General features: G+C 44.6%; 1 protein-coding gene across 2 annotated transcripts in view; it reads left to right on the forward strand.

Moving 5' to 3' along the window:
• The window catches only part of CLCF1 (cardiotrophin like cytokine factor 1), a 52,472-nt gene extending 34,232 nt beyond the window's left edge, over positions 1-18,240 (forward strand). For both annotated transcript variants that reach the window (XM_048483944.1, XM_048483943.1), the window contains exons 2-3: positions 10,638-10,804; positions 16,898-18,240. In XM_048483944.1, coding sequence (XP_048339901.1) covers positions 10,638-10,804; positions 16,898-17,380 — 650 coding nt within the window. In that variant the 3' untranslated portion in view covers positions 17,381-18,240. The remainder of the gene's footprint in view (positions 1-10,637; positions 10,805-16,897) is intronic.
• The last annotated feature ends 593 nt before the right edge of the window (positions 18,241-18,833 follow it).

Below are 18,833 nucleotides of genomic sequence, written 5' to 3' on the forward strand. Positions count from 1 at the left end.
GGCTGAGGCTTGGAGTTGCAGCCAGGGACATTCCTGATAGATTAACCCTTGGAACCTCCGCTGTTCTCAGTCAGCTTGAATATTGTTGGAACACGCCTTCTCTCACAACCTTGCTCGTGAGAATCACTGAACCTGCAATGCTAAAGACTATCAGTAGCTCTCCCTACGTTCTTGAGAAATCCATGGACTCTAACGCCATCGCTCTGTAGCTTTGGTAGTCAAACAGCAAGAGCCATGCATTGGACAATTATGCAACCACGGGTTGCCTTCCTTCCGCATACATCATCCAGCCTATGTATCGTTTAGCCATGTTTTATTGTTTGAATTTATTGCATGCCCTAATTTTTGAAGTTATGTTATTTGTTATTGCTGCATTTCCGCCTGTCTGTCTGCCGGGACTCTCTGCTACCCCAGCTCCACCCCAGGAGCCCGGCCGCCGCCGCCGCCGCTCCGCTCTGCCTTGCGATCCCTCCTGTCGAAACGACGCCGTCGCCCCCTCCAAGGCGGCGCCTGACCCCCTCGCACCTTCCCTTGTGGGAGCCCCCCGGACTTGTTTCCTGTAACACCAAGACTATTGGCCGGCTGGCCTGTGCCCTTGCGGAGCCCATCAATTCTACCTCCATTGCTCTGGACGCTCTGGCCTCCGAGCAGCAGGAACTTCTTCACTAAGCGACCCTAGACAATCGTGCGCCATTGATTACTTGTTGTTGTTACACCACCAAGGTTGTGAGAATGTACATAATATGTGTTGTTTTAATCTTTCTGATAATTCCCAGTTGATTCACATGAAAGTGTGTGAGCTGCAAGAAGTTGTATCTAATCTGAAGTATGATGTTTTGCCCCATTGGTGGTCAGCCCTCTGGAGCTGGCTGCCGGGAGGATGGTTGAGTGCTATTGTACAGCTCTGCATTGGTTTAATTGTGTGCCCTATTATCGGATCTTGTTCCGTTCAATGCGTGTCTAATGTTGCCTGTAACGCAGGTGTGAAGCCCCTCGAATTTCCCTTTACCCCGCAACCAAGTTCTAATGGTACACAAGCAGCTTGGTCAACTTCACCAAACGGCGGAGAAGACAAGCGTCCCTTTAAATCGCCCCTTAGCATTTCGGTCCCCCTTTTCTAAAATGTAAAAAAGGAGGAGATGTAGTAGTGCACTGCCGACCCAGCAGCGCCGTAGTAGAACGTTGGGACGCCAACGGACCTGCGGCCTTGCCGGTCGCATCGCACCCCCACTCCTCATCCCCCCATGAGTCACGGGTCATGAACTGTCTGACTCAGTCTCCGGGCTTAGGGACAATGGTCTTGCCCCCAGGTGAGGATTAGGCTCAGACGCGTACGCTCCTCTCCGCACGTAGCCAGATGAGATCATGCATCACATGATGATCTCCCGACCTCCCGCCCTCCCGGAACTCCCCCCGGTCCTCCCTCCTACACGCCCCCAATAGGATAACAATAAAAGGTGCCAGGAACCGGCAGACGGGAGACTCGCTAGGAACACGGACCTCCGGTCTCCCGCTGCTGGCGATCTCCACCAGATGTTATCTCCGCGTCTCGTCTCGTTCTTACGCTGACCGCGTGGGTCGACTACACTTGTGTACTTCAACTTTTATCAGATTTTCCTGCAATCATTCCTTAAACCTTCATCAGTACAGTCTTTCAGGAAAGACTGTAACAAAACCAGGGTGGTTACCATGTGGACAGAAAAGTGTGGATCAATCCTGCTTCCTATGGTGCCATATTCCCTGCCCAGTCTCCCATGACAGCCACCCACACTGCAGTAGCAGAGGGCCTTTATTTGGGGGGTTGGGGTTGAGGGGGGAGGGTGTTAATTGGTGATTGAAAAATCACAACAGCATTATTATACCAATCAATCTACCAGATCCTTTGAATTCCCAGCTTTATTTTTTTAAGGAAGTATCTAGCTCTTTTTGTTGCAAAGATATGCCTTTTCCAGCCTGCTGTAGAGGACATTACACTAATTAGCCAGAAACAGCTACTGGTACTCAGAGACCAGATCTGTCCCTAAGTCTTCTTGTTGCTGATACCTATAATAAACTACAGCTACAATACCAACTGTGTTACAAAAATGTTTTGTAGTTAGAGAACTACCCATAATTCTTAAACAATGAAATACAGAGTTGATTTGTTAATTAATTCTATTTTGCAAAAATAGGCTTTCCATTACATTATTATTCAGAGTCTCTGGATCTGGTGGTATGTATGAAATGCTTTGGTATGTGACTTTGCATAACAGAAATTCCATTTAACAATGTTCGATATCAAATTCTCTCATTAGATCATAAAGAGCACCTCATGTTAAGTACAACTTCATATTCATCTCAGCAGTTCAATAACCTTAGCTCTGTTTGCAACAGGGATTCAATATAATTGTTTTAGCCTTCAGCTATTCCAAGACTGAAAGACCATAATGGGCAATTGTAATCATAGCTTCTGACCCTCAAATACTTAGGAAAAGGAACATAATCAGAACTGTGAAGGCAAGTAAATTATGGCTGAAAAATCTTTTGCAGATGAATGTTAGAAACTGGTGTGATAAATGACAAGTCCCGATCAGTTATACATGTGGCAAAGATCAGTTGGTAAAATGGTGTCATTTGAACAAGAAGGCCGAATGTGAAATCATTTGTCTAGAAGTGAAGACGGTAGGTCACATTCTTTGACTGTGTCCAGATGGCAGCTTTCACCACAGCAGATTTAGTGCTGTGAACACTAAACCAGAAGTGAGGAAAACCTATCTCAGAATAGAGGTAGCAACTAGCAGGCGAGGTCTTGCTGCCCTTGAACTGAGACATCCATGGTGACCTTGCAAGCCCCTGATCTGCTATGAGCTAGAGTAGCAGCTATTAAAGGGGGCATGGTCCCATAATTAGCATCGGGCTTGAAGATTCAGGATTTCTGATTCATTAAACTGGACATTTGCCAACGCCTCCATCTGGAAGTGTCTGTAGATAATGGGATGGAATAATCTGGGAAGCAGTGAAAGGATCTAACAGCTAAAATAGGCAACCGGTTGCAATTTGCAATGCTTCTAGTGAGGTTCTGTGGCACATAAAGGTTGTAATTATTGACTGCAAGTTGGAAAATAACTAGCAAGGAGCAGGGAAGTGCTTTTTTTGTAAGTACTAAGATCATATTAGAATGTCATGCCCTGCTGTGATTTCCTTTTTCGTAGCAGATATTGAAATACTAAAGAAGGAAGGCGTCTAAAGGGCCATAATAATTGCAATAAGTCTCACAGTGAGGAATTTAATAAGTTCTTATCTGATATATTTATGTAAGAGGTCAATTGGTTCTGCTCCCTAGGAGACAACATAATGAAAATACTTTTAAAAAACTATTTTTAGTAACAATTTCAACCTGTTCCACTGGATCATCTACAGTGCAATCCTAAATTGAGCTATACCCACTAAAGTCAACAAGCTTGAAAGGGTATAACTCTGCTCAGGATTGCACTGTCAGAAACACATCTGATTTGCATTTGTAACATGTATGTACTCCCCAGTAGTAAAAAAAGGTTCCAAAGCTTTCTGATTCAATGGAAGACAACATAATGTCCAGCAGCCTCTACCCTCTACTATAGTTCTAAATGGGTTATTTTTCTTGTTTTGCTTATTTGGGCATAGATGTGATGGATCAAGTTTTTCAATACTTGGATTTTCCAAACTTTTATGACCAGTCACTAATTGTGGCTGTCCGACTTCTTTTCTGGCTCCTGTTTGCTTTGTATCTACTTAGCTATCATATTTTTCTTATCTTCCCCCAGCAAGCTCTGGGTGACATATCTGGGTCTTCCCTCCTCATTTGTCCTTTATAAAAACAACCCTGAGAGATTTCTTAAGCTGAGAAACAATGACTGGCCCAAGGTCACCCCATGAAATACTCGAGAGTGAGGATATGAACCCATGTTTCCCTAGTCCTATTGTGACCAGCACATTTATTTTGCATTTACATCCAGCAACTGTCATATATTCCAAACTGCTGACCCATTCTGCACAACACAAATAAAACATCTTCAGGATGTTATAAAAACAATTTTGAAGTGGAATTCCACACACACACACACCCCGGCATTTGAAAGACATTTTATTTTTCCTCCAAGCATTTTATTTCAAAAAAGCTAAACTAGTGACTTTTCCCTAAGTCGCTTTAAAAACATTTCCTGCTCTATGTGCAGAGAGCAGGAAATGATTTATTTCCCTCCCCTCCTTAGGAGGTCTTATTTTCATTTTCTCTGCAGTTCACACCTGCCATTTTCTGCCACTGCATGATTCTCTGTGCCACCTCCCGTTTGCAGAAGGTTCCCACAGAGTTTTCCTCTGCTTGCTGCTCATCCGCCTGCAATTCCTGCCTAAGCAGTACAGAATAAAGTTAATTTTCACTTCCGATGTGGTGCAAGTGTTATTCCTCCTTTTTTTTTTTGAGGGAGGTGTCTTCAAAACTTCGACTCGAAATAGGCACATACTGCTGGTTCTCGTGTTATTGTAGCTTCGAAGATACCTCCCTGAAAACAATAACAAAAAAGGAAGAATGACACATGCATCAAATCAGCAGTGAAAACGAACTTTATTCATGTGCTTTTTACACAAAAACTGTGGGCAGATTAACTGCAAGCAGAGGAAACCTCCATGGGAACCTTCTGCAAATGGTGAGCACTATGGAGAATCCCAAAGCAGCAGAAAATGGTGAGTGCAAGTTGCGGTGAAAATGAAAGAAAGAACTCTTAACGGGGGGGGGAGAGGGGGGGGAGGGAGGGAGGTAAAAGAACTGTTTTGGGGCGAACCTCTATTCTCCTGTGCTGTGCAGGAGAAAAAGCCTAAACAGTTGTTTTCAAAACAGCTGCAAGATGTTTTATTTGTGTTGTGCAGAATGGGCTTGCTGATTGTGGACACCTAGTCAATCCCCTGCAAATCTTTTCAAGATTTTATGCAGTCTGAAGAGAAACCAGAGTGTATGCAAATCTTATTAATAAAATATTCTCTGGAAAATTTTGTACGGTCTCACAATGGGTATCTTATTTTTAAAAAAACTTGTATTTTCCCTGTTATATGAAGCTGCCTGCATGTGCATGGAATGCTACAATATTATTATTTTTAAAAACCCATGACTAGTTTGTTCCTAACTGGTAGCATGGCTGGTGACTTGGTAGAGGTCTTTTACATCACCTGCTACTAAATCCTTTTAACTAGAGAGTAACAGAACTTGAACCTTGGACCTTCTGCATGGAAAGCAGATACTCTACTACTGAGCCACACCCCCATCTCATACTTCTGATTATGGAGTCTAGCAAACGACAGATGTACATCACAGTAACCAAAGAATGAGTGTTAAAACCAAAGGAGAGACCAAACAAAAATAAATCCAAATGGCCTTAGAAATTAATTGACTCATTAAAACAAGATTGCAAAACTCTTTCTAATTAATCTGCATTTACTCATCTAGGCATAGATCTTGCTGTTTTGAATTATAAAGATCTAATAAGATAATCTTGGTGCATTACCATCTTAACACCTATTTGGCTGTGTTCATATAGTAAACACTGGAAAGCTCCATGCGATGCTCCAAGCCTCATACTACCTTGACTATGCAAAGTACCCTAAGGCCATGTTCAGAAATATATGTCTTGAGCAGGAAAACTGCTGAACTGCATTCATTTTTTATGGAGCAGGAAGACCATCAAAATTCCAAAATGAATGTACCTCAAGGAAATAGGTTTTTTCCTCAGCGTCCAGTACAATATGTCTGTGTGGAATGCTGATTAGCTAGTCCTTCAGACAATCATGAAGACAACCTCCTGCCACTCAGAGCAGCACTTCAATTTAAAGAGGAAAACAAAAATAAATGTGTGGCTTTTTAAACAGATGTCAAAAGTATAAAAGCACAAGCATGCGCTTTTAAGAAATCAAAAATCTGCCAAAGCAACAAGGGAAAATGGAATCATGTACCTCAGGGAGTGGAGGTAGAGTCCAAGATTCTGAAGGGGAGGATATTGGCGTTCATTTGTTAGCTAGGGCACATTCGTCATGATCAGCCCTGTTTTACCCTGCCATGTTTCATCCCCTTGGCGGGATCTGGGAACCTGGCTCTGTTCAGACCCCCTCCCTCCTCTGCTTCAGTTAAACTGCTTTACTTTTCTCAGACCCGTTATTAGCCACCTACTGTTAGCCACCTACTATTCCAGCTCTCTCAGTAGTGTGGAATGTAGGTTGTTTTGACCATAATGCGGGAGGGTGGATTCTCCTTCCAGCAGACTGTGAGACTGGAGAGGTGCCATCCCCCTTTGGGAACTGGTCAGCGGGGCAGGGTAACAGGATGTAGGGGTGACATGGGGTATAATAGTGATTTCAATATTGGCTATGCTCAGTTTAGGCAATAGAAGACTAAATGTTTATTTTCTGATGCTGTTTCATAATAAAGAAATCAACTGAAACCAAAGTCTTGTTATTGAACAATCTGGGGTGCAACAATATTAAGGGGAGGATGCCTTTTAAGTGGAACCAGTGTTGTGGATTAAAGATGGGAAGATCTTGGTTTAAATCCTGTTCATCATAGAGCTCACAGCGTCAAGCTGATGTTATGGACTACAGTTCCCATTTTCTCTCTGGAGGGAGAACCACCTATGCCAGTGGGGGCGAGCCTATGGCACTCCAGATGTTCATGGACTACAATTCCCATGAGCCCCTGCCAGCATGGCCAATTGGCCATGCTGGCAGGGGTTGATGGGTATTGTAGTCCATGAACATCTGGAGTGCCATAGGTTCACCACCATGGACCTATGCTGTTCTGAGCGGCTTGGAAGATGAACTATCTAAGATAAAAATGTGTCAGATGAAGATTGTTACTGTCAGTTGGACAGAAAATCAGCTGGTGGTTAGTAAAGATAAGGTCTTGAAGAGTATCTTCTCTACTAAGAATTATGAGTGGTAGAAACAGATTTTCTCACCTGCCAGAGCACTTCCTTCCCTTTTCTTCTCCATTCCAGTCTCTTTCAGCCTTTCAAATGGAGTTACCAACTGCAGCTTGTAAAATTCCCAGATTTAGGGTAGTGACTTGTAAGGGTTTGGGGGCAGAGTTAGGAAGGGGTCAAAACAGCGGAAATATGATCCCATTAAGCTATCCTCTTACTGTCTTGTCCCCCAGGGCAATACTGGATTTACCTACAGGCGTGCGTGGCACACTGAAGCCTAGGGCCTCAAAATCTTGGGGGCCTTTGGCCAAGGTGTATCATATTTTTGACACTGTCATAGGCCTATACATGCTGTCATAATGCACTGTAGTGTCTAAACAACCCTTCAGTAATCGTCCTTGCACTTCATTTAAAAATAATACTTTCTTTAGCCATAACTTGGCACTAGAATTGATTTCTGTATTGATTTTTCTTCCTCTAGTCATGAGGGTGGGGTATTGGGAGGGGCCTCACAAGTCTAACAGCCTAGGGCATAGGTGTCAAACTCGTGGCCCTCCAGATGTTATGTTCCCATCACCCCCTGCCGGCATGCTGGCAGGGGATGATGGAAACTGCAGTCCATAACATCTGGAGGGCCGCGAGTTTGACACCTGTGGCCTAGGGCCTCTCTTCATCTAATTCTGACACTGTCCCAGTGGACGATTTTTGTAGTGTGCAATTTTAGTTGTAATTCTAAGAGAACTCCAGGCCCCACCTTGAGGTTGGCAGCCTTATGTACTAACCATGTATGGTTACTGAACATAAGCAGGACAGGAGGATTGTGCCTGGAAACTCCACGTGACCTACAAAAGATATTTGGAATGTATGGGTTGATCCTCTGTGCAGTCATGTATACATGTGTGAATAGCACAACATTGTTGGAATGCTGAAAAAGCAGAGTTCACATGAAGACTGCTACATGTTGATATGTCTCCAATGAGCATATGTAGTTCAGAGATAGAGCTTGCTAGTGTAATCATTCTTCCCACTTTTTGCCCTTTCATCGAGTTCGTTTGAAATGTTTAAAGAGACCTGGCAGGACTTCACAAACATTTTAATAGGGAATGCTGGCAAGACCCTTAACGTCAACACAGCCAGCAGGAAGTGAAATCTTCCCTGGAGCCTCCTGTTGGTTGGGAGTTTGGGGGTCTCTGAGGTCCTTATTGTTAACTCATCCTTATAATCTGCAAGGGAATCTGTAAAGATAACCTACTAAACTGTGTAAAATGAGTAGGAGAAGGAATGGGTGGGTCCCCAATATGTCCCCAATATGTCCCCAACAGTCCCCAATATGAAGATCAGTGGAAGCACTGAAACAGGCTAGAGCAGGGGTAGGGAACCCTTATAGCGACACCGAGAGATTGCGATGCGGCTCTTCTGCCCCTTGCACTCTGGCTCCAATTTGAGCCGAGCCAGGCACGGCTTCATCCTTTGGCCCGCCCTGGCCAGAGGCAAGTGGCAGGGAGGGCGCACCAACTGCTCCATGGCCGGGCTTCAGGCCACAGGTTTCCCCGGCCTCGCCAGCCCAGTTGGAGAGGCCCGAGGCGCTTTCTCCGGCGGCCAGCGAGGCTCTAGCCATGGCCGACTTCATTCCCTTTGCCTCCGTGCCCTGCAGGCAGCAGGGCGGGTGCATCCATGCGCTTCTCAGAATGAGTGGAGTAAAAGATAAAAAAACCCCAACATATACAGTGTTATCTTTATTATTTGCGGCTCCAAGTGTTTTCTTTTCCCGTGGAAAATGGGTCCAAATGGCTCTTTGAGTGTTAAAGGTTCCCTACCCCTGGGCTAGAGTCATCTAGGCTGGGCTGATCCTAGGCGTGGTACAAACAGGAAAACACCACAGGATAGTCTTTAATGAAGCACAAGTGGCCAGGGCTGGGCTGTATGTTTCATAGGTGAATCATCAAATAGGAAACATCAGCATAAGTAACGGGTAGGTTTGCATGGTTGTTATGCAGGCATGACCCTCGTTTTCGGCACCTGTCTCTTGAACTCAGAGGAGATATATATATATATATACACATTCCCTTCAAATTGGTTAGGGGAAAATTGATTTGCTTAGCAAGACCAATTAAGAAGTCGCTTTGGGGTATTCTCACTAAAGAATTGTGAAGATACTAATTTCCATACAAGCAGTTTCTGTGCAATCCAGAACATTTTATCGTGTAAGTTTAATCATAGTGTCAGGCTCGTATCGGGGACACCCAGGTTTGAATCCCAACTTTCCCAGTGGAAGATCACTGGGTGACTTTCGGCTAGTCACACTCTCTCAGCCTAGCCTAGGTTTGTTGAGAGGATAAAAAGCAGGAGAAGAATGTTTTAAACCACCTAGGATCCCACTTAGGGAGAAAGGTGGGGTACAAATGAAGCAAATAAATACAATATGGAAAAGACATCATAGATTTTTTCCCTCAGTGATTCCATTATAGGATCCAACATCTCACTCTCAAACTACTAAAATATTCAGAATGATAACATTCATGGTATACTAGTAAGGTTGTTAAATTCAGTTCCTTAGTCAGTTTGGGACAAAAGCTCCAGAATTGGGTACACATAATTGAATACACTCCACAGATACACTGAAATAATTTTTTAAAAGTTACTGAACCAATGAATAGATAGCTTAAAAGTTTAGTGCCCAGCAGGGAGCAAGAAGCAAATCCCAGAACTCCCACCAACTAAGGTTGCCAACTCTAGATTGGGAAATTCCTGGAGATCTGGGCTAGAGTCTCAGGGATACAGAATTTGGGGATGGGAGGGACCTCAGCCAGTCATAGGGATAGAGAGCCCACCCTCCAAATCACCCGTTTTCTCCAGCGGAACTGATCTCTGTCATCTGCAGATCAGTTGTAATTCTGGGAGATCTCCAAGCAGTACTTGGAGGTTGGCAACATTACCACCCTGTTGGTTGGTAACTCAACCAATGCTCTCTCATCCATTAGCCAAACAGAAGTAACTTAAAAAAAAGTTTTGCCTGAAAAGAAAATGTTTGTCTCAAGCATTCATCTTCTCCATGGATTTGGCCCATCTTTCAATGACCGATGCAGTGTATTAGCAGCACCGCAGGGTGAAGTGTGAGGAGGGAAGCTAGCCATAGGGGAGACCTTCACTCCTAGAGCCACGCTGGTCGTTAGGCTCTGTTTCCACAGGTACATTGTATCTTGGTGGTTTCCCACTAAGTGCATGAATGGGAGGTGATAGCAGTGCATGGACCCATAGCAAAATAAAATAATTTTGGAGTGAGTTGGTTGTAGCAGAAGGGGAGGGCCATTAGAGTAATTTTGCTTATATGAAAAAGAGGAGTCACCACCTCGCAGTGTGGGCGGTGGGTGGGGAGAGACTGGCTGCTCTATAGGTATTTGTTGTGGCTGGCTTCCTCACCCACGGATTACTCATGGTAGGCCAGTGTCAAAGTATCCTGGACCACTTTAAACTTAATGAATTCTGTGGCCTGTGGATTTCTGCTGCACAATCTCAGATACCATGGCAGGTATTGAAATAGACATGATGGGATATGGCTTTTGCAACAGACTTTTTAAAGTTCCCTGTTCCTGTGACTTTTCCTGGGAATGGTGGGATGGAATGAGGCAGGGCTGGGTTGGGCAACATAGGCTTTGCTTCCCCTGTCACAATGCTCCCTTCGCCCACAGCTCCTTACAAGTGTGCTCCCTGCAGGAGATTCGTGGGGGATCCTTGCCTTCCTGTGTGCCACGCTCTGGAACCTTCCTGTGGTGCCTGCACTGAACAGCACGGACCAAGTGACTACCAGACAGTCCATCCAGCAGACGTACGACCTTACGCGCTATCTGGAACACCAGCTGCATGCGCTTGCGGCCACCTATGTGAGTGTAGAAGCTTTGGGAGAGTCGGACACTACTGAGTTGAGTAACGTACTAGAAACCCTCTTTCTCCCCTTCCTTTGTGCCTTCTCCCCCTGCCCAGTTTCTAATTCTGAGTCTGTAAACTATGTCTCACTTCCTCTCCCAACCTACTCTTATTTCTCTGCAGCAAGATGAGATCCGACTGTGTCTCCCTGCCACCACCTTCACTCTGGGTTGAGAGTTCAGTGAATCTCAGACATGGTCACATACAAAACTGAGTTCTGAAGACTCAGTGCAAGGAATGAGGGTGTCAAAAAAAAGACGGAACCAGTCTCTGCTCAGTATATGAAGGGATTTAGAGAAGCAGACAGTCTTTGAACTGCCTGCAGCACCCTCATATAGGGGCTCTATCTGAAATTTCTCTTATGCAATAAGAACAGTTAAAATATTGCTCTCTCCGCAGCAATGGCCCTCGCTTGGCAGCTTATCTGACACGCTGCCTCCTCCCTGCCTTCAGGCACCGGTGGAGTCTCCTTGTTTACAATCTGTTGTGCATCTCCTGCTGGGGTGAGGTGAGGCTTTCAAATCTGTCAGAACTCGCCAGGGAAACGCCCGGCTCTGTGAAGAGGAGAGACTGGGGCAGCCCCTCAGCCTGCGTGGTATCCCCTGCTCCCTGGCCTACCTGGCATTCCAAACCCTACCCCTTGGCAAGGATTCTTGGCACTGGATACTAAAAGCAATCATGAGAGTGGAAAGAAGAAATACGTTTGAATTTGGCACTAGAATATTCAAGAGCTCATACTTTCCAGCATAATTGGCTTCTGGAAATTTCCTTTTCAAAATGGAACCCGAGAAACTTAAACCCTCATCCAAACCCAGGAACTATGGTGGAAAGTGCCAACACATTGCAGCTGACTTACGGCAACCCTGTAGGATTTTCAAGGCAAGAGATGTTCAGAGGTTGTTTGCACTTGCCTGGTTCTGGACTTCCTTGATGGTCTCCCATCCAAAATACTAGCCAGGGCCAACCTTGCTTAGCTTCCGAGATCTGACGAGATTGAACTAGCCTAGGCCTTCCAAATCTGGGTGATCGTGATTATAAAGGGTGCATTTTCATGAGCCACTAGGCAGGGCCTATGCATATCCACTAGGAAGTCCACCTTTATGAGTTATAGTGTGCATTTTCACCCACACAACACAAATAAAACATCTTGCAAATGTTTTAAAAACAACCGTTTTGGGGGGGTTTTTTGTCTGCATAGTGCAGGGGAAAAAAAATTTCCAGGAAAAATGGTTCTTTTATCCGACACTCCCCCCACACCCTAAGCTCTCACTTTTGGTTTCTGAGCAGCTCACACCTTCATTTTCTACCACTGCACTTGCAGAATGTTCCTATGTATGTTTCCTCTGCTTGCAGCTCATCACCCCACCATTTCAGTTTTGATTGCCAATTCCACACATGTGTTGCTTTTTCTTTTGATTTTGTTTTGAAGAGATATCTTTGAAACTATGCAGACTCAATATGAGAATCAGCTGCAGTTGTCATATTGTGTCTTCATAGCTTTGAAGGTATCTCATTGAAAACAAAAAAGGGGGAAAAAGACGCATGTGCGAAATCGGCAGTCAAAACTAACCATGGGCACTTTCCCACCATGCAAAATAATGCACTTTCAATCCACTTTCACAATTGTTTGCAAGTGGATTTTGCTATTCCACATAGTAAAATCCAGCTGCAAAGTGGATTGAAAGTGGATTGAAAGTACATTATTCTGCATGTGCGAAAGTGCCCTTTATCTACTTTACACACTGAAATGGTGGGCAGATGAACTGCAAGCAGAGGAAATGCTTGTGGGAACATTCTGCAAATAGCAGGTAGCATGGAGAATCCTGATGTGGCAGAAAGTGGTGCGTGCAAGCTAGTCAGAAACAAAAAGAGAGCTGTAGCAAGTTGGGCAGGAAAACTAAAACGTTTCCTGCTTTCCACACAGCAAGCAGGAAATGTTTCAAAGCAACTTCAGGAAAAAAAGTCACTAGTTTAGTGTTCTCTAAAAATCTTTGGGGGGCAAAACTAAAATGGTTTCCAGATTTTTTGGGGGGAAAACTGCGGAATTCCACCCCAAAACGCATTTTTAAACATCCTGAAGACGTTTTATTTGTGTTGTGCAGAATGGGCCAGTCTCTAACCAAAAAAAAGTAGGTTTGCCAGTTCTGGCTTAGGAATTACCTGGAGATAAAGCCTGTGGGAGAGAGGCCTCAGCAGGGTATAGTGCCAGAGAGCTCATCCTCCAAGCCAGACATTTTCTATAGGGAAACTGATCTTGGATGTTTGGAGCTCATCTGGAGGTTAGCAACCCAAGGGGGCGATGATCCTAGGCTAGGATGATTATCATAATCTTTCTTCCTTTCTTTTTTCTGACATTCCTACTGAAACAAGGGGCTGAAATGCTGCACCAAGGGACATTGTTGCATATTCTTTGTCAACTGTGAAGCATCTAATGAAATGGCATTATTTTGATAATTTATATTAACTGTTTGCTTTATTATCATTTTAGTAAATAGAATAGAGGAGTTTAGGATACAGGTCTGTCCTGGGATATGAATCCAATAGGATACCTGCCCCCATATGTACACAGCCACATGTTAAGAATGCCTTTGTGGGTAGGAAACACCAATCAGTAGTGGCTTCCCATGATGCGCATATGCAGTGTAAGTAAGCAAGATGAGTGCAGTTAAATCATGCAGTATATACAATTTCCTACATGCAAACAATGTTTGTGTATGAAATTCGTTAACACTTAGATCAGCCCTCAAAACGTCATGTCTAAGTTGGTTCTAGTTTTCTACAGAAGCAATAAATTGCTAACAGCAGTCATGGTGGGTTCTTTATCTACAACATGAACCTGGCTTGACAACACCCTTTATACACATATACATGAACAAGATGAATGATGGATTAAGTCTTCATTTTGCTGTTCCTTTTATGTCTTCACTGTCCATTTTTTAAAATAGAAATTTAAAACAGCTTTTGCAAGTCAGTACACATAAATTTTAGAAAGAAAAAAAATCACAAGCATTTTGAAACCAGTGGTAAGCTTTTCCAAGGATTGTGGTGCTGGAAAGTTGTTAGTGATGTCACATAAACTTGCCAGTATAAACTAACCACAACTTACACTCAGCAGAATTGTTTTGTTTTCAGAAAAAAATCTACATTGTTTTTAAAGCAGCACAGGTAATTTCAAATTATCTTTGCCATACTTAAACATACATGTCTTTAGATCAGGGGTGTCCAACTGTGGCGCTTCAGATGTTCATGGACTACAATTCCCATAAGCCCCTGCTGGCATGGCCATTGAGCCTCTGCTGGCATGGCCAATTGGCCGTGCCAGTAGGGGCTGATGGGAATTGTAGTCCATGAACATTTGAAGTGCCAGAGTTGGACACCCCTGCTTTAAATAATATAAAAGATGAGATAAGATGAGGTAGAGGGACTCAGTTATTATGTGGTACCACTATGGCACCATGGTGCATTGAAGGTACTACATGGAATCAGAGACTCCCTAAAAGCTGGGCTGTTTCATCCTACACTGTTAATACAACAGTTTCCCATAATATTATGTGCTGCCATTATATTTTCTTTTCACTCCCAGTACCTGGCTCTCTTGAGAGTAGTCGCTTTACGTACCGTTTTTTCCTGAATAGGCTGACATTGCGTAATGCAGAGTGATTGGCAACTGAATGGTTCAGCAGCAGGGAAAATACCCACACATGTGAACACATGCATCCAGCCACATAGCTACAGGGTTTCTGTATCTCACAGGAAACCCGTTGATTTGGCTGCCTTGTTTGCGGCTCTTTGGGGGTTGTTGCAATTTTTGCCAGGGGATTTCTGTTTAAGCAAAGCTGTTTCCATGGGTGATGATGCAAGGAGTTGGTACAGAACGTTGTTCAAACGTTCTGGGAAAATATAATATCAGGTTCTCATGCATGTGGGTATTATTCTTCTCTCATACACTCACCAGCTGTGAATTCACACATGCCACTTAAGAAAACTTTTCACGTGCATATGGGAAAAACAACTCTGAACAATTGATCTAGCAGGAAGGTTGATTTACGATTGCTGTTCAGTCTCTGCATCCTTTACAGTGCAACTGTGAAAGCATAAGTCTTATTGTTAGGGTCAAACAAATGAGGTGCTAGGTGATCTTTGACTAGGTGTGCCCAATATTTTATAAAGGTAAATTGCAAATGGGGTGGGACAGCTTGGCTGAGAGACACAGTGTGTGGGAAGAAGAATGAAGTGCTGTGCCCTAGCAGATTTTGCTGACTGAACCCAACCCCCTGTCTATTATTAGCCCAGGAAGTCTGTTTATCTGTAGTTTCCCCCTCCAGGGCTATTTATAACTTGGGACAGTTTTGATCAGCAAAACCACTTGGGAAAGGGGAGGGTTAAATTCCTTGTCTCACTGTGAATCAGGCCCAGATCCATTAATCTGTCTCTCAGTATTTTGGCCTTTTTGTCCCCATCACTTATCAGTCAGAAAGTATGCCACATTAAACACATATAAATCAATTCCTTGCAGTTGCAGAGAAAGCTTTGACTGCAGTCTTTGTCCATAAACTTAGAATTTTAAAAGCAAGCAAAAAAAAATCTAAGGCTAATTTGAAAGTTTCTTGCAATTTGGTGGTGGACACAGTATGCGTGTATTGGAATTCATTATTGTTCAATATTCAGAGATTTTTTTGTTTATTCAGTTAGCCCATTAAAGAAACAGAGAGCATTCTAGCCTCCAGATTTGGGCTTCAGGCAGTCTGAGAAGACTGAAGACACAATCTCTTGAAAATTCCCCCGAGGAAAAACAAACTGGGCAAGGAATGGTTTTGTAGGATGCATCCTAAGTGCTATAGCTGCCCTTTTCATATCCCTTAGCAGTGCCCCTTCCAAATCTGTGTCCCTCCTGGCTGCCTCACACCAGCTTCCTTCTCTTCCCTTGCTTTGCAAAATCCATACCCTTAAGAGAGCTACTCCTTTCTTACTTCCCCTGCTGCCAGTCTCAGGGTGCTAGCCACGTCTCATCCTGCCCTAGTAGCTGGGTTGTGCTGTTGTTTGGGGAGAACCATCTCCACTGGCCCTCAGGCGACAGAGAGAAAATTAATTTGTCTCCTGAGCATGTCAGATTGTTCACACACCCGCAGGCCTCGACACACCTCCCTTCCGCTCTGTGCTTCACCCTATCCGCCTCTCCCCGCTGCCTGGGCAGCCTGGGCAATCCTGCTGCTCCGCAGGGCTCTGATCCTGGCAGTGGGGTGGGGAATCCCAGGAACGCAACTCAGCAGGGCAGGCAGGCAGGTGTTAATGAACTGTGTTTGTGTGTGTGTGCATACATGTATCTGCCAGAATGTGCAGAGGGAAGGGGGGATTTCAATATGTATATGTATTTGAATATGTATCTCTTTCTCTCTCTCTCTCTCTCTCTCTCTCTGTGTGTGTGTGTGTGTGTGTGTGAGAGAGAGAGAGAGAGAGAGAGAGATGCAGGCCTGATTGCAATAGCTGTCACCAGCAGAGGTGATATTAGCATATTGAGAACCAAGCATATTTGCATATGTAGGGATATGTCTGTACAAGTATATGCACTGGTATATTAGCCAATGTGTGCATGCACCTCAGTATCAAACAAAGCCTAATTTCTTTATTTTCTTTCTTAATTTGTACTCCACCTTTGTTCTCAATGGAGACCCAAAGAGGCTTACAATATGCTTCTCATCTCCTCTATTATATCCTCACAACAACAACCTTGTGAGGTAGGTAAGACTGAAAGTGTGTAACTAGCCCAAGGATACTCAGCAGGCTTCTACTGAAGAATGCACGTTTGAACCTGGGTCTCCCAGAGCCTAGTCTGACATTCAAACCACTGCCTTACATTGGCTGTTATGTAAGGTGCGTACTTAAACTTAGTGTGCTGTGTAGCTCTGAAGGATTCAAGTGGCTTGGATAGTGTGTGTATCATTGCCCTAGTGAGCAGGAATGGGAGGTTAAGATTATGAGGAGGATGGATGGGAAAGTACATGTAGCTGCTAGAAGAGTTGAATTTAATGCCTTCTTCTCTTTATCTTCAGCTCAACTACTTGGGACCACCTTTCAACGAGCCAGACTTTGACCCTCCCCGGCTGATCGGGGCAGAGGCTGTTCCCAGTGCCACTGTGGACTTTCAGCTGTGGCGCAGTCTGAATGACAATGCACGGCTAGCAGCTAATTACCGGGCTTACAGCCACTTATTGTGCTACCTGAGGACCATGGATGGAGCAACCCCAGCAGCCATGCCAACTTTACGCCACAGCCTGGCCCACTTCCGTGCCAGCCTCCAAGGGCTGCTGGGCTCCATTGCTGGCATCATGGCTTCTCTGGGCTACCCACTTCCGCCTCCAGTGCCTGATGGTATTCCTAGCCCTAACAGCCATTTCCTGCAGAAGATGGATGACTTCTGGTTGCTCAAAGAGCTGCAGACTTGGCTGTGGCGCTCAGCCAAAGACTTCAACAGGCTGCGCAAGAGGGTACCACCTTCTGCTGTTATGCTGCACCTTGAAACCAGGGACTTTTGACCCCTGCCCTTCACCATTCTTTGTCTCATCACCTCAACCATTGATGGCAATGATACATGCCCTGCAAAGGCCTAAGGTTGTTCAAAGTCTATGAATCTACTCTGCCCTCACAACTGACTTAAAAAAATGTTCCCCTGCTTCATGGTGCTGCACTGCTCTCATTTATGAAGCTGTGCCTCTAGGTGAGCATACTCTCACCTACCCATTCCCTTCCTTCCTTCTCCTTGTCCTTAGTTTCCTACATTTTTCTTATTCCTTCCTTCCCAGAGGGGACTATTTTTTCAGAAGGAGAGGAAGAACCCTACTCCCTCCCATCTCAGTGATGAGCAATAAGCCCTGGCCGCAGGGCAGCAAACATCTGGCAACTTCCACCTCTAATAATCCAACTCCTTAAATTTGTTCTCCCAGATCCTAGGTTCCTGCATTCTCTTTTTAAGGGAATGTACTAGTCAGGAGTTGGTTAGGCTCACAATGGTGAGACTGGTCAGTTCTTAAGGGAGCACATACCTTTCTCACTGAAGTCAAGAGCTCTGGCAGAAAATGGGTAGGGCCATCATCCTAACAGTCCTCACTGCCTGTTTGTACTTCTCCTTCCGTGCTGTGGCAGGCAGGCAGGTGAAGCTGTGTGGTTTACACTGACACCAGCAAGGGGGGAGGGAAGGAGATGGAGAGTTTCCCATGTATGGCCCCACATGCCTGTCTCTCCCCTTCCGTCTCTGCCCACCCCCTTTTCTCTTCTCCCCATCAGGTTGTTTTATTCTCAGTTTGTCTGTATTAATATTTATTTATTTTCAGATGTTATTTATTAGATTGTATTTATTGCAGAATTTCTATTCTTGTATTAACAAATAAAAGGCTTTCTCCAGGAGATGTGCTGGCCTTCTCTCTCACCAAGGCATATTTATTTAGTACATTTTTATCCTACCCTTCCTCCAAGGTATTCATTCTCCTCTTTCCTTTAATCCTCACAACAACCCTGTGAGTAAACTAGACTTTGGAAAAACAACTGACCCAAGGTCACTTGGAAAGCGTCCTGGCAGAGTGGGGATTTGGGTTTCCCAATCCCTCTTATGACACTCTAACCACTATATCATACTGCTCTGGGTAAGAGACGTAGCAAGGGGGGAAAACGCCCGGTGACCGCCCTGGCCTCCGCCCCCGCCCTGGAATGCTCCCACCATGCCCTTGTCACACTCCCACAGGGGCACGTGCCCAGTGCGTCGTGCACCACCGCCACCCACTTGGAGCTACACCTCTGCTCTAGGTACAACCCCATCATATGTAGTAACAACCTTTGTTGGAGTCTCTATATAAGAAACTTCCTCATGTTGACCTTTCACCAAAAAGACTACAGTTAAGAAGCATGTAGCCTTTGTCCTAGAGGATCTGCTGCCTCTGTCATAAGCCCAAGCAACCCTTTATGTGTTCTGCAAACATGCTGTGGATTGGGAAA

The sequence above is a fragment of the Sphaerodactylus townsendi genome, linkage group LG02, assembly GCF_021028975.2.
Source record: "Sphaerodactylus townsendi isolate TG3544 linkage group LG02, MPM_Stown_v2.3, whole genome shotgun sequence".
Taxonomy (NCBI): Eukaryota; Metazoa; Chordata; class Lepidosauria; order Squamata; family Sphaerodactylidae; genus Sphaerodactylus; species Sphaerodactylus townsendi.